This window comes from Carassius auratus, unplaced genomic scaffold (assembly GCF_003368295.1).
Source record: "Carassius auratus strain Wakin unplaced genomic scaffold, ASM336829v1 scaf_tig00030803, whole genome shotgun sequence".
Classification (NCBI taxonomy): domain Eukaryota; kingdom Metazoa; phylum Chordata; class Actinopteri; order Cypriniformes; family Cyprinidae; genus Carassius; species Carassius auratus.
The window spans coordinates 92,754-105,945 of NW_020525879.1; the positions used below are offsets into that span (position 1 = coordinate 92,754).

General features: G+C 34.5%; 1 protein-coding gene across 1 annotated transcript in view; it reads left to right on the plus strand.

The window, feature by feature from the left end:
* The window catches only part of LOC113080298 (low-density lipoprotein receptor-related protein 1B-like), a gene marked incomplete at its 5' end in the record, with an annotated part of 67,419 nt that overhangs the window by 41,225 nt on the left and 13,002 nt on the right, over positions 1-13,192 (plus strand). Inside the window, 3 exons of the mRNA XM_026252496.1 lie at positions 1,525-1,782; positions 3,005-3,167; positions 9,300-9,522. Of these exons, the coding sequence (XP_026108281.1) occupies positions 1,525-1,782; positions 3,005-3,167; positions 9,300-9,522 (644 nt within the window). The remainder of the gene's footprint in view (positions 1-1,524; positions 1,783-3,004; positions 3,168-9,299; positions 9,523-13,192) is intronic.

Sequence of the window (13,192 nt, forward strand, 5' to 3'; positions counted from 1 at the left end):
GCTTTTTTGCTGCCTTTGAACACTTTTGTTCAGGTTTGCTGGTTTTGGATTGGCTGCTGAGTCTTAGCAAAATGGTGAAAAAAAAAAAAAAAAACACCTTTTGAAATTACATTTTAGTTACAGTTTACAGCACCATTCAAGGAGTAATTCACCCAAAATGAAAATTTGCTGACATTTTATTCACCCTCAGGCCAGTTAAGATGTAGCTGAGTTTGTATTTTCATCATTGCAGATCTGGAGAAATTTAGAATTATGTCACTTGCTCACCATTGTATTCTCTGCAGTGAATCCGAAAGTAATCCAATCCATTAATTCAGATCTTTTGAAGTAAAAATCTGCCTTTTTATAATAAACAAATCATTTATTAAGATCTAAAGAGTAGGATAAAATACGAGTCTTCTATCCATGATATTGCGTTCGCCAGTGAGCTCTCATTCTGACACTGCAGAAGATCTATTTAAGCATAATTTTTATGTTTAAACATATAATTAATATTTTTTAAAGATTTACATCCATTTTTAATGATAAACGTTGTGGGAAATATCAGCTAAATGTTGTTAGAACTGACTGGGACTATCTGGGAAATTATACACTGCAATCAATTAAAAAAAAAAATCACCAATTTTTGGTGGCCTATAATGTAATTTGCAGTCCTATGATTTTTAGCGTTATAAACTTGTCCCTGCTTAAATTTATTATATTTAGTACACACAATTTACAAATAACGTCTGTTACAGTGTGTGCTTGGTGTGATGGCTTCAAAAGATGCCTTGAGCAAAGCATTTTGTGACCTAAAAAGATGATGCGTTCTAGTATTTATATTGGTGTGGTACACTGCAACTGGTTTGCATATGTGTTTTAAATTAAATGGAGATTACGACACTGTACGCTCAGTGGGAAATAGCTAGCAGGCAGCAGCGCACCTTGCTGCTGGATGCGGAATCTGTCCCGCGTTTAATCAATGTGACTGCTTTCCTATGAGGAATAAACTGAATATCATTACCCATAAACTTAACTGAACTCAGTGCTCACCCACATTAATATTAATTTAGCAGAAAGAGGTTGTTGCACTGGGATAACTATGGGGTTTCCATTAAATGTAAAAGCTCATGCATATAAATTTCAATGCATCATCTTTTCCCGGCCGTCTGACGGGGGCCAGCGGAGGATGACATAGCCATTAGAAAGGTGAATGTTAAATAAGACTCTTAAAAATAAGTGCACTGCAGAAAAATTTAAAAGAAAGATCTGTGTTGGTTTATTTTACTTATATACTGTATATACAAACCTGAAAATAAAAAAGTATGTCACTTATGAAATACATTGCAAAACTGAATAAAAAGAGAAATGTCCAGCTAACCGCTGTGTTCTGAAAATGGGTTTCTCTCCTAAGAGACATGCTTCTCAATTACCCATGCCCTCTGCGGAAGCCTGTATTATCCTATTCTACTGAAAGCATGGAATGCCAAGGAAATGCCTGGCCTCAAGCTGTCTTGACACTATTTTCCTATCCATCTATTCCAGAGACCGGTGAAAACCCTGCAGCACTGCTGATTGGAGGCTCGGATAATATTATAATCACAGCCCTAAACGGATCCCGCCTGCAAACCCTCAAACAACTGGACTCAAATGGAACTCATGGTTTGGATTTCAACCATAAAGAGGAATCAGTATGCTGGGTCACATCCTCAGAGTCCTCCGGACAACTCCGGTGTGCCAGGATGAGGAAAGCAAGTGGTTTCACTAAAGAACAGGAAGTAAAGACAGTCCAGAATCTCCACGGTATGATTCCGGTTTAACTCTCCTGCTACATTGAGAATGCAGTACCTTGAAAGAAAAACAAGATTTCTCTAAGAATTCTCTAAACTACCACAAAATTAAAGAAATGTTTTGACAGTGTTATGAAATATGTCTGTAAAGTCCAAAGTAATTTAGTATTTAAAAAAAATGTAGTTTGAATTAAATAAACAATAAACTTCCTAGTATTAAAAATGAGTTTTATGTAAAATACTTATGCAAGGTAAAACAGATCTGGCTTAAAGTTGAAGTTAAAAGTTCAGTACATTTTCTCCTTTACTCATGAGACCTTATCTTCTCAAGCTGAACAAAACATTCAGTGTAACATTGAGTTCTGCTTGACTGCGTAGTGCTTATCAATGCAAGCTGTATGGAAGCTAACAGTGCTTATAATTTATTTACCACTACAGGAAATGGCTTATTCACATTTGTATAGTTCATCCTACACTATGTATCCATTAAGTATTCATTAAAAGATCTCAAATCGAAAATGATCCATTACTCTTTTAATAATTAGCCTATTAGTTTTCAGTGTTGAATCAGAGAAAAAGAACATGCTCTCATTCCAGGATATTGATCCAAAAATAGCCTCTAAAACAAGAATTTCTTTGACTTAACAAAGCATTTCAGTTCTAACATATTTCAAGTCTGGCACAGTGCATTAAGAGCCTCTAATGGCCCCCGAGTTTATGATCTTAAAAAAAGTAAATAAATTGTACTAATATGACTTAGTTTATTGGGCACTTTTTGTTTTTGTTCAGTGGTAGGCTTTTTATATTTTTAGTTTAAAAAGTGAACTGTTTGTTTTAGTTATTTCTTAAATATTTCATGCCTGAAAAGTGTGTTTATCTTAAAGTGTGTTTATCATGCATGTTAATGCATTTAATTGCTTTTTTTTCTTAATTCCATCTCAAATCCAGTTAAAATGGATTAATATTCTATTTAATACATCATATAAAGCAGCATTAACAACATTTAAAAATGAAATATGAATAAAAAAAGTAAAGTAGCAATTGTAATATGTAGATTAGGAAATTGTTTTCATGAATAAGGACTTTCATGAATATGATTGATTGATTAACACTTCATGGCAAGAATTTGCAATGACTTATGCGTGAACGCATGCCAATTAATGTTGTGTCACATCAATATACAGTATCATCTTGTTTCGTGTAAACTGACATGTGCAAGTTTTCCTTTGTTTCAGATGTTGATCAATTAGCCTTTGACTGGCTCACGGGAAACTTTTACTTCGTGGATCAAGCAAGCGACAGGATATTCGTTTGCAACCAGCATGGAGACACCTGTGTTACGGTGATAGACCTCGACCTTTTGAACCCTAAAGCAATCGCTCTGGATCCTCTAATGGGGTGAGCTGAAAATGCATGAAGCGAGATTTCATTTTTGACAAGGCCTTTGATAATCTGAATCCTCTCACATATATTGCAATATTTTAGGCAAATATTTCTCTGAATGTGTTTTGTCTGTACTGTTCCCAGAGCTCAATATTTACTCTTCTTTTCGACACTGTCTGGATGCATGATTGTGCTACAACTCCCACAGTCAGGAGTGCCATTAGTATTCCATGATTTATCCAGCATCCCACAGTCTCGAACGCCCTTGCAGAAATCTGCTTTACATGAGTTTTGTTTTGCTTTGACACCACAAAGCCGCAGTTGAAACAAGGGGGTGACGGATCCCTCACGTCAGCACGGTGATTGTGGAAATGTTTCAGGAGAAATGAGTAAAAGAACACAAAGAGTCCTCAAAGGAGAGGAGGGCAGAATGATTATTCTAGTCATTAGCTGCTAAAAGGAGTGCCATGGTAATATTCCCGGCGAGCTTAGAATAGGAATTCAGGAGAGAGTTTGTCCCATTTATTCATGAGAGTGCAAGGACAGGCAGAGGACTCAGTTCCGGGTTTTTTAATGAGACGCCTTTCGCCCTGTAAACCTAAATTGTAGCACCGGTGTTCAGCAGACTAAAGACTGCAAAGAGAGCCCAGGCCATCAATTTTGCTTCCGTTCTTCGGTGTGTGGTTGTCATGCTTTTGTTTTCGTGCTGTGACTCTGACAAAAAACGAAATCCTGACTGCCCTGAATGAAGGCGTGTTTAAAGGAAATGACAGCCGTTTATCTCTTTGAGTCTAAAGGCTGTGTTCTTTCTCCTGTGATCATCAACAACCTCGCAGATGTTTCAAAATCTTTCAAGAGATTTTGAATGGAATGCACAGAGGACTGAATTCTCTAGTTGCATTGCTTTAATGTTTGCCATTTTAGTACTAAAGTATTTTTATTGCTGTCTGTACAGTATAAGGCAGAGGTGGTCCATTTGTACATATGGTATGAATGATAGAAATTCAAACACTCAATAAGGTCGCTGTCTTTTTGCTTTAAGGTAAAAATAACTTTTTTTAAGGTAAAAAAAAAATGCCTTTTTGCTAAGGCATCTCGATGCTCAATATGTCTGTAGGAATAAACGTCCATTTCACTCTAAACCATTTTTTTCCATCTAAACCAGTTTTTAATATTACCTAATTTACATATTGTATCTGGTAAGGATACATTATATCAATAAAAAACATGTGCCTTTGTGTACATATACATTCAGTGATATTAAAAAATATATATATATATTTTTTACATTTAAGAAAATTAGCTTATTCATTAAATGAATGCATACACAAATGCAAATATATATATATATATATATATATATATATATATATATATATATATATATATATATATATATATATATATATATATATATATATATATATATATATATATCAATATATCGAATGTACTAAAGAATATTATGTTCAGTGGTGGCCAAAATTATTAGAACACCAGTTTTTTTTTAAGCATCTGGAGACATTGCCACAGTTCTTCTGGATTTAATCTGTCTCAGTTGTTTCAGTTTCTTCACTTAATTCCAGACAGACTGGATGATGATGAGAAAAAGATCTATGTATGGAGCACTGGCTGTTTTCAGACTACTTGTGCAAACAAAAATCTCACTGGATTATTACAATTAATGGCAAAATGAATGCTTGGAAATATAAACTGATATATCCTACTGGCACACTAAAGCAAAATATGGAAATAACTGACTTAAACCTTTTTTGGCTGGTGAAAATACTAGTGTTCTAATAATAATTTAACAATGGCCACCACTGTATGCATTATGGGCAAATAAATATAAATTGGCTATTACGATTTGAAAGCAATAGTTGTACAAACTGCACAAATAAAGTGAAAGCAAATGCTTCAGTCTTTTTTGGCCAAATGAAATGCTTGGCTAGATTCAGAATTGCTTTGTTTTTCTAGCTTTCAACTCTGCAAAGCTCTCGGTGTGCAGTACATATGCTGTAGGATATGGCTTTAGAAACATATGCTTCTGGTTTGGAGCTTTTCTCTTGGGCTCCCATATGTTTTTGGAAGATCCCCTTATTCACCTCACAGAGCCGACCTTAAGCAGAAAATCCGGTTTTGGAAAAATCTTGAAGTTGGCCCTTTTTAGCCTTATCAAACAAGCTCAACACTGTTCCTCCTCCATTCACTGTGAACATGCCTTTTTGTGTCCATTTATGGCCTATGATGAGCATGTAATTGTACCAACTTAAACGCTTCTTTTATTTATTTATTTTTTTATGTGCCGTTGGTGCGTTTACATGAACATAACCCACGGGAATGGCTCTCTCACATTTGTACATGGCCTTCAGTGTATCCAGCCAGTTTCCTCCCGGGAATGTGGGAAAGGAGTACAGCGGTTTAAGCCTCCAGGCTTCAGCAAAGTGCTGTTTACTACATTACACTGCCGTTCTGCTTTTCCTGGTCCTCCTCCTGTAATTGGCGAGATGAGGTTGGAGCTGCATGTGTGTGAGGGAGGCTGATGGATCACAGGAGGTCTGTCAGCCTGGAGCGCTTGAGTGAAAACAAAAGAAATTGAGGCGGTTTGTGATAGTGGCTCAGCATGAGGTATAGTAGTTATGGAAAGAGTTCACAAAACGTTAAGTGTTTCGTTTGTGGTTCAGAAATAATTTTCCTTCCCTAATTTTCTTTTTTTTTTTTTGGTTCAATTTCTCGCCTGCTTTCCTGAAGGAGTCTCCGTCCTCTTGTATGCTTCTAGAGAGGCTTTATATAAAATGTAGCTTTCTAATTTGAAACAAAAATCCCAGAGAGGGAATAAGACTGAACTTGGTTTAACCCCGCTTTTCAAAGTCTAACTTATTCCCCAAATCAATTCTAAAAAGCAGGCATTTTTTTAGTCAGCGGAGATTGGGAAACTAGAATTTTATTTGGAGCAAAATAATCCTGTTTGTTAATCTGTTTTAGTGAAAGAAAGGGGAGGCATTTTCTGTTCTGTATTCTCTTCAGTAATGAAATTCCCCTGCGGTCCGGGTTTGGGTTGGACCATTGTGTCACCTTGCAGTGATTACTTAAAGTCAGGGTTGAAAGGTCTAAAGAAACAGATGAGATATATGACTGGGTCAGATTGGTTCCAATTGTGTTTTGTCTGGGTTTACTGAGTAACAGATAACCAAAAAAATAAAGTATTTTTGATGTATTATTCTGTGGTTATTGTTGTGTGGTATTAGAATGCAACATTCACTGCAATAATATCTTCTGGATCCATGTCTCATCTGTTTGTATTATTAAAATCAGATGTAGAAAGTATATACACAGTACAGTGAATACAATAGTGGAAAATGTTTGTTTGCCTCAAACACATACTCAGAGCAATATATGGCATAAAAACAAATTATAGATTTATTTTTTTAATTCATTTTGCTTTATTGCATTTGTTGTCATCTAATTTTGTAGTACTGTTCCTTGGTGTATTTTGTTGGAGATATTGCAGACCTGTTGAATGTCGCTGATAATAACGTTATTAATTAATATAATTTATTTTAATAATTCTTCATTCTAGATTTTGGTGAGGATTATATGTTCTCTAAATGTAGCAAGTTGCTAAATTGCTTGGCAACAATGTCTACAGTCAGCCTAACGGACTGTATTGTTCATTACTAACTTTGGCAGGAGAATATTTTGTTTTGATTAATGAAAGGACCTATTTTTTTATTAAATGATGACACATCACTATTCTCGCCTTGATTTGCTGAACTTTGCTATGCAAACACTAAAAATAATTAAACTACTGTTAAAAATCTTGTCTGTTTTTAATTTTGAAATAATATCATTTGTTTACCAATAAAATTAAACAACGTAAAAATAAAACAGCAACATACTTTTTAAAAAATATACTTAAATCAAGTTAACATGTAAATGTGTTTTGTACAGATTAAACTGCTTTATCATAGTGAGAATGACCCAACCATCTCGCAGATTACATATGGATGAGTAAATAATATCATGGATTGCTGTATGAAAGATTTTCTTCCATATAATGGCAGGAAAAAGACACTGAACTTGCAGATACCTTATCAGCTTTATTCTTATGTATGTAATTTATTTTGGTGTTAAAAATCACATTCAGCAGCAATTGAATCTAATGGCAGTGGGTGGCTCAGAATGAGATGGATCCCTCTTGCTAACAATATATAATATAATCATTTATTTAAACAAAACATATATTATTTCAATTTTAAACCATCTATTTTAGTGTTTTTAAAAAACATTTGTTTATTCGGTTTATTGTTTATTCTTTAGTTTAGGGACCAGTTTTGCTGTTTGCTTATTAGCATGCTTATTACTAGCATATTGGCTGTTTATTATGTACAAAGCACATATTGATGTCTTATTCCAGCTTTTACCAATCCCAGTCTTCACGCCCCCTGCATATTTAGTATATTTCTCTTATCACATACATCATTTGTTATATTCAACCATAAGTGCCCTGTGAAGTGGACATCACTGGATATTCCACCATGATTCCAGTTCAAAACGACTGTATATGTTTTATTCAAAGGGCCATTTAGAATTGTAGTTTAGAATTTAAATCCTTCAGAAATCACTCTAATATGCTGATTTGCTGCTCAGCAAACATCTTTTCATCTTTTTCTTTTATCTTTTGTAACATTCTAAATTCCTTTGATGCATCCTTGCTGAATAAGAGTAATAATTTCTTAAAGAACACCAAACTTTTGAACAGTGGTGTATATTATTCATATTATGTAATGTATTTATTCCTCACTTTTAAGTGGCTTGTTACTTTAGTGTTGCATATTTAAGATGGTATGTCAAAACAGTGAAATTTGCCAAATTGAAAATGTGCTTTCCAGTATTTGTACAATATGCATTAGACTGCGGGCAGTCCGAGGATGTGGCTGAGAGTATGTCTATCTGATTTTTAATCCTATTTGTACAAATTTGAACATAACGGAACAATGCAGTTTTTTTTTCTAGTATGATTTTTTTTTTTTTTTTTTTATGGAACAGTATGGTATCCCTTTCTGTAATGAGGGCTGAGCTGTTCCAAATTAGAAATAAATAAATAAATAAAATCTGGCTGAGAAACACAGAGCAAGTCAAACACACCAAAGTGTACTGGAACTTTGTATCTGATACAGGAGCCAATTAGTTTTTTTGTTGGCAGGCAGAAGAAGCATCACTGATGCATGGTTCAATTATTTCTAACATTCAGAAAACAAAAGATTTGAGGAGGGTCAAGAGGCAGAAGCCTTAGAGAGACATGCTTTTTACATCATTTACTAATATTCTAATCAGCTAAAAGTCTGACTAAACATTTAATGAGTTCTCTTACTTCAGTACCCAAGGGACAAACGAAATGACTTACAAGAAAATGTTGATACTGCACTGCAAAGAATTCTGTATAACAACAGACTACAAGATGGATATCCCATGACAAAAAGCTCCTTATGGTTAAGGTTTTTTGAATTTCCTTTATGTTTTATGTTTGCTTCTCTGGAGCAATTAAGCACTCGGCGACTGCTGGCTGTGTGTGAATTCTTTCCCTGTTAGATTCCTAATTAAATTATGTGTTTGCAGTATCAGCCACTAGGTATCTGATGTTGTTAGAGCTTGAACTGGTAGACTTTTTGTAGCTGTTTGTAGCCTGGTCATTTATTTTCATACACAAAGGGCAAACATATTATTTATTTATTTTTGAGGAGGGCTACTGTAATTGAAATACTTCAAAGGAGGATGGCGTCATTTGATAAATACATTTATGTCACTAATGAGGTCTTGCTTTAATTGGCAACATGTTTTATGGGTGGAAACAAAAAGAAAGTCTTACAGGAACAGCCGGTGATGAAAAATTGTACTCATGAGATCTTGCTGTTTTATGTGTCACAGAAATGTGTACTTAGGAAAGAATGTGTCATTATTTACTTTTCCAAATGTTGTTTCAAACCTGTATAGTGTACCGAATGCTTCATTGGTCACTTCTAGCTGTTGTCTTATGGAAAGGTTTAATGGTGGTGGAATGCCATTAAAAATTAGCAAATAGGATATAAGTTACATTTTTTGGGTGACCTCAGTAAAAAAGACATTGCACTTCTTGATCACTTGCAGGATGCTTTTCTTTACTGACTACGGATATCAAGCAAAACTGGAACGCTGCAACATGGATGGCACCAACAGAACTCGACTCGTGGATTATAAGGTTGAGCGGCCGACTGCCGTGGCATTGGATCTGGTAAAAAAGTTGGTGTACTGGGCAGACGCATATCTGGATTACATTGAAATGGTGGATTACAATGGCAAAAACAGACACACTATCATCCAAGGATATCAAGTGAGTTATTGTTCTGTTTTTGTTTTTTGTTTTTTTTGCATTGGTTTGTCATTTTGCAGCTTCATACATTAGTGTTTAAAGATTTGGGGTTTAAGAATTTAGTTTGTTTTGCAAAGAAGTCTCTTATGTTCAACAAGGCCATATTTATTTAAGCAAGAATATAGTATAAACAGTAGTGTTTAAAAAATGTGGTGCTCAAGAAACATTCATTGTTGTAAGTGTTAAAAACACTTGTGCTACATTATATTTTTGTGGAAATTTCTGTCACATTTGATCAATGTAGTTGCTTAGCAGCAGATGGTCATAAAAGAGAGTTCTTCTTAAGGTTATCCTAGTCAAAATGTGCAGTCACATTTACTGATGCTTGGCGAAATTTTGTTTGCAAAAATCCTGTCATTTCATTTTGAATAAGCAAAAAAATTACCTATGTTGATTTCACTCATTTTCACATTGGTCATGCAGATTTTAAAGATTTGGACTTTCAAAACTGCTTGGTTTGAAAGTGACTTGTGCGTGACCTGCATCACTACACTATTGACAATGGACATTTTTGTCTGTGAAATCTTGCCAAAATTTAGCTTATTTAGCTTAATTTAGTTACCATTTTTAATACACCAAAAAATATGTTGTTTAAATTCTTGAGCTCTTAATAGAAAATTTTAAATGATATGCATACTTACCAATGGTGATGTGAAGGGAAGTAAAGGGTTGTTTGTCTGTTGCAAGATTTAAATTCTTTCCTGATAGGAGGAGAAAGAAACCAACACAGTTGTACACAGATTGATTTCAAGTATTAATTGGTTATGGCATTTATACCCAGCAGCAACTGTATCTATGTGGTTTCATCTGTATTTTAATTGCTCGAGCTAGTTCTTGCATTAATTAGTTAAAATGAACACGGACTACTGAAACAGATTCACCATTTGAATATTTTACCTGAAGTGCACTTAAGAGGACGGTAATTATGGATCATTATTATTCAAAAGTAGACCTCAGCCAAGCCACCCAAAGATCTTCTCGTTGTTGGAAAGTGTAGAAGGCCACGTCCATTGAGCAATGGATGACTGTATGCAGGTAGGTGCGGGTTTGCTTGGTTTAATGGAGCTCTTAAATGTGAACTGCAACGTATTGGTGAGAGGTTGCTTACACATTTAATTTCCCTTCCAAATTAAGGTGAGTTTCTGCGAGTCCTGAAAACGGCATCTACCCCTTTTCAACTTCATTGTTTTTCTAACAGGTTTCTTATTATGTGATGATACCCTTTCTAATTAGGCACCCTTGCAGAACTTTTTGTTTTTTATTTAAAGCATGCTCTGTTCTTTGCTCACTTACTCTCCACTGCACTCAACTGTACTCAGTAATATATTTTACTAAATTGTTAGCTTGAATGCAGTGTAAGTCGCTTTTGGCTCTGATAAATGCATACGTTTAATTTAATTTAATTTAATTTAATTTAATTTAATTTAATTTAATTTAATTTAATTTAATTTAATTTAATTTAATTTAATTTAATTTAATTTAACGTTAGCCAATAACACGCTGACTTAAGTCACAGCCAACTTCTTCTTTTCTAGATTTTGGCCAAATGTATACAGGCTACTAAAGAAACAAACAAACAAACAAATCTCTCAACGCTTTAACGACATTAAAGTATTTTTAAGATATTTAATAACGTTTGCTGCATTGTTAAAAAAAAAAAAAAAAAAAAAAAATATTAGCCCTATTACTTTCTGAAATAATGAAGGCTAAAATGCCTAGTCTAAAGCAAAATGTATACAAACATTCTAAAAACAGTTATTAGTTTCTCTCCAAAACAAATCTTCTAAAGTTTAGGCTATAAAAAACATCAATCCAAAAACAAATTAATTTAAGGTGAAGCTGATGCCTACCTCCCTCATTCGGCATGAATCCAAATATATCTGGATACTAAAATATTATTAATTATTAAAATAGTGTTTGTACTTTCATTGACATAAAACATCCTTCACATCGACTTTTATCATCACAGTGAGGCGTGGTAACGCTGACCGCAACATTTTGTACAACGGAACAGTGTAACTTTTTATTTGTTTCTTTAACTCTATTTTATTTTGATAATGAACAGGCTTCAATATATGTTCAAAATTATGTTATGTGTGCGCATAAGGTCATACCAAAGCTGGTTGGTTATACAGAAGCAAGACATTATTCAAAGCTGTCAAGCTTTTAGAGAATAATTCAAATTGTAAAGCTTTTGCAAAATAAAGAAAACTAGGGGCTCACTCTGCGGTTTCGTTTTCCTTTCCGAAAACTTTGGAACATGTAACAATGAACCGTAATTTAGCTAACTTTTTCTTTCGTTTCGTTAATCTATCAATATGATTTAAGTGAAATATATTTAGTGTATATGCCTATACTGCTTTTTATGTAAGCCTATAGTTTTTCTGTTTTCTCCATTCACAGAAGCGCTGTAGGTGCGTTTGATCTGTTAAATTCATCTCACACTATCCTCAGATAAACTCTAAGTGTTTAGCCTTTGCGACTTACCTATGATGAGTTCACAGCTGAGCGATATTTCACTCATTGGCTTTAGCATCACATTTGCATAGGACATACTACTGAAATTCATGATTGGTTGACAGCAAATTTCAAATATTAAATGGAACGATAAAATAACGTTATTAACTGTTTAATGGTTATTTAAAATTTTTGGTTCTGTTCGGAACTATAAAGTTTGATTTCGTTTCTATTTCTGGTTCTGTTCCTGGTTTTCCGGTTTTTGTTTTCGTTCCTTGAACTGGTTCAGAGCCCTGAATTATAAGTACTAAAAAACAACCAATATGGTATTAATAGGCATGCTAATAAGTGAGTAGTTAATAGTGAGAACTGATCCATATAATAAAGTGTTACCCTTCTCTCAAAAACTGTATCAACCCAAAGGTGGTTCACAGGTGGAAACTGGCTTTCAAATAGTATCATTATGAAATGTTCTTTGTTAATATGATGGACCCCTGTGTGAACTCACTTTATACATATACTAAAACTGATCTCAAAACCATTTGATTAAAAACTTTTTTTTTATTGTGCATTAAGTGTCCAAATACTTTGTGGGGAAACTGGAATATCCACTCTTGCCCTGGAGGAACGGTTGAGTACCTGACTATAAATTTAAAAGAGAATAGCATTATGAGCCACACTATTTTGCTACCATTTCTTACCTCTTGTAGTTAGGGAAAGAGAGGATGAATTATCTCCCTGTGGGTTAAGGTGAAACACAATGCACTTTTTAATATGTGTGTATTTGCAGGCATGGTTCAGCACTCCCAGTCTGCTCCTGTCACATGTTGCTTGTAGAGATAGCATGTAGGCTAGAATCACTCCACACAATCGAGGTGTCCCCAGAGAAACACATGCACTCTAGCTGACCCTGCCAAACGTCCTGAACTGCCTGAATGCATAACAACACAATTCCGTTAACTTCAGCCTGTCTGCAAATCTGCACCTCTTTATTCAGCTTGTGGGTTGTTGCCAGGTCAAATTAAGTCTAATAACAGCTTTAGCTAATGGCTAATTCAATGTTGAATGTTGATGTTGAATCAAATGGAAATACCAAGGACTGTATCTGTGCTGTTCTGCTTTTTGTTGAGCTTACAAGGTTATATTTACCTTGCTAAGTAGCTTCTGGGTGTTC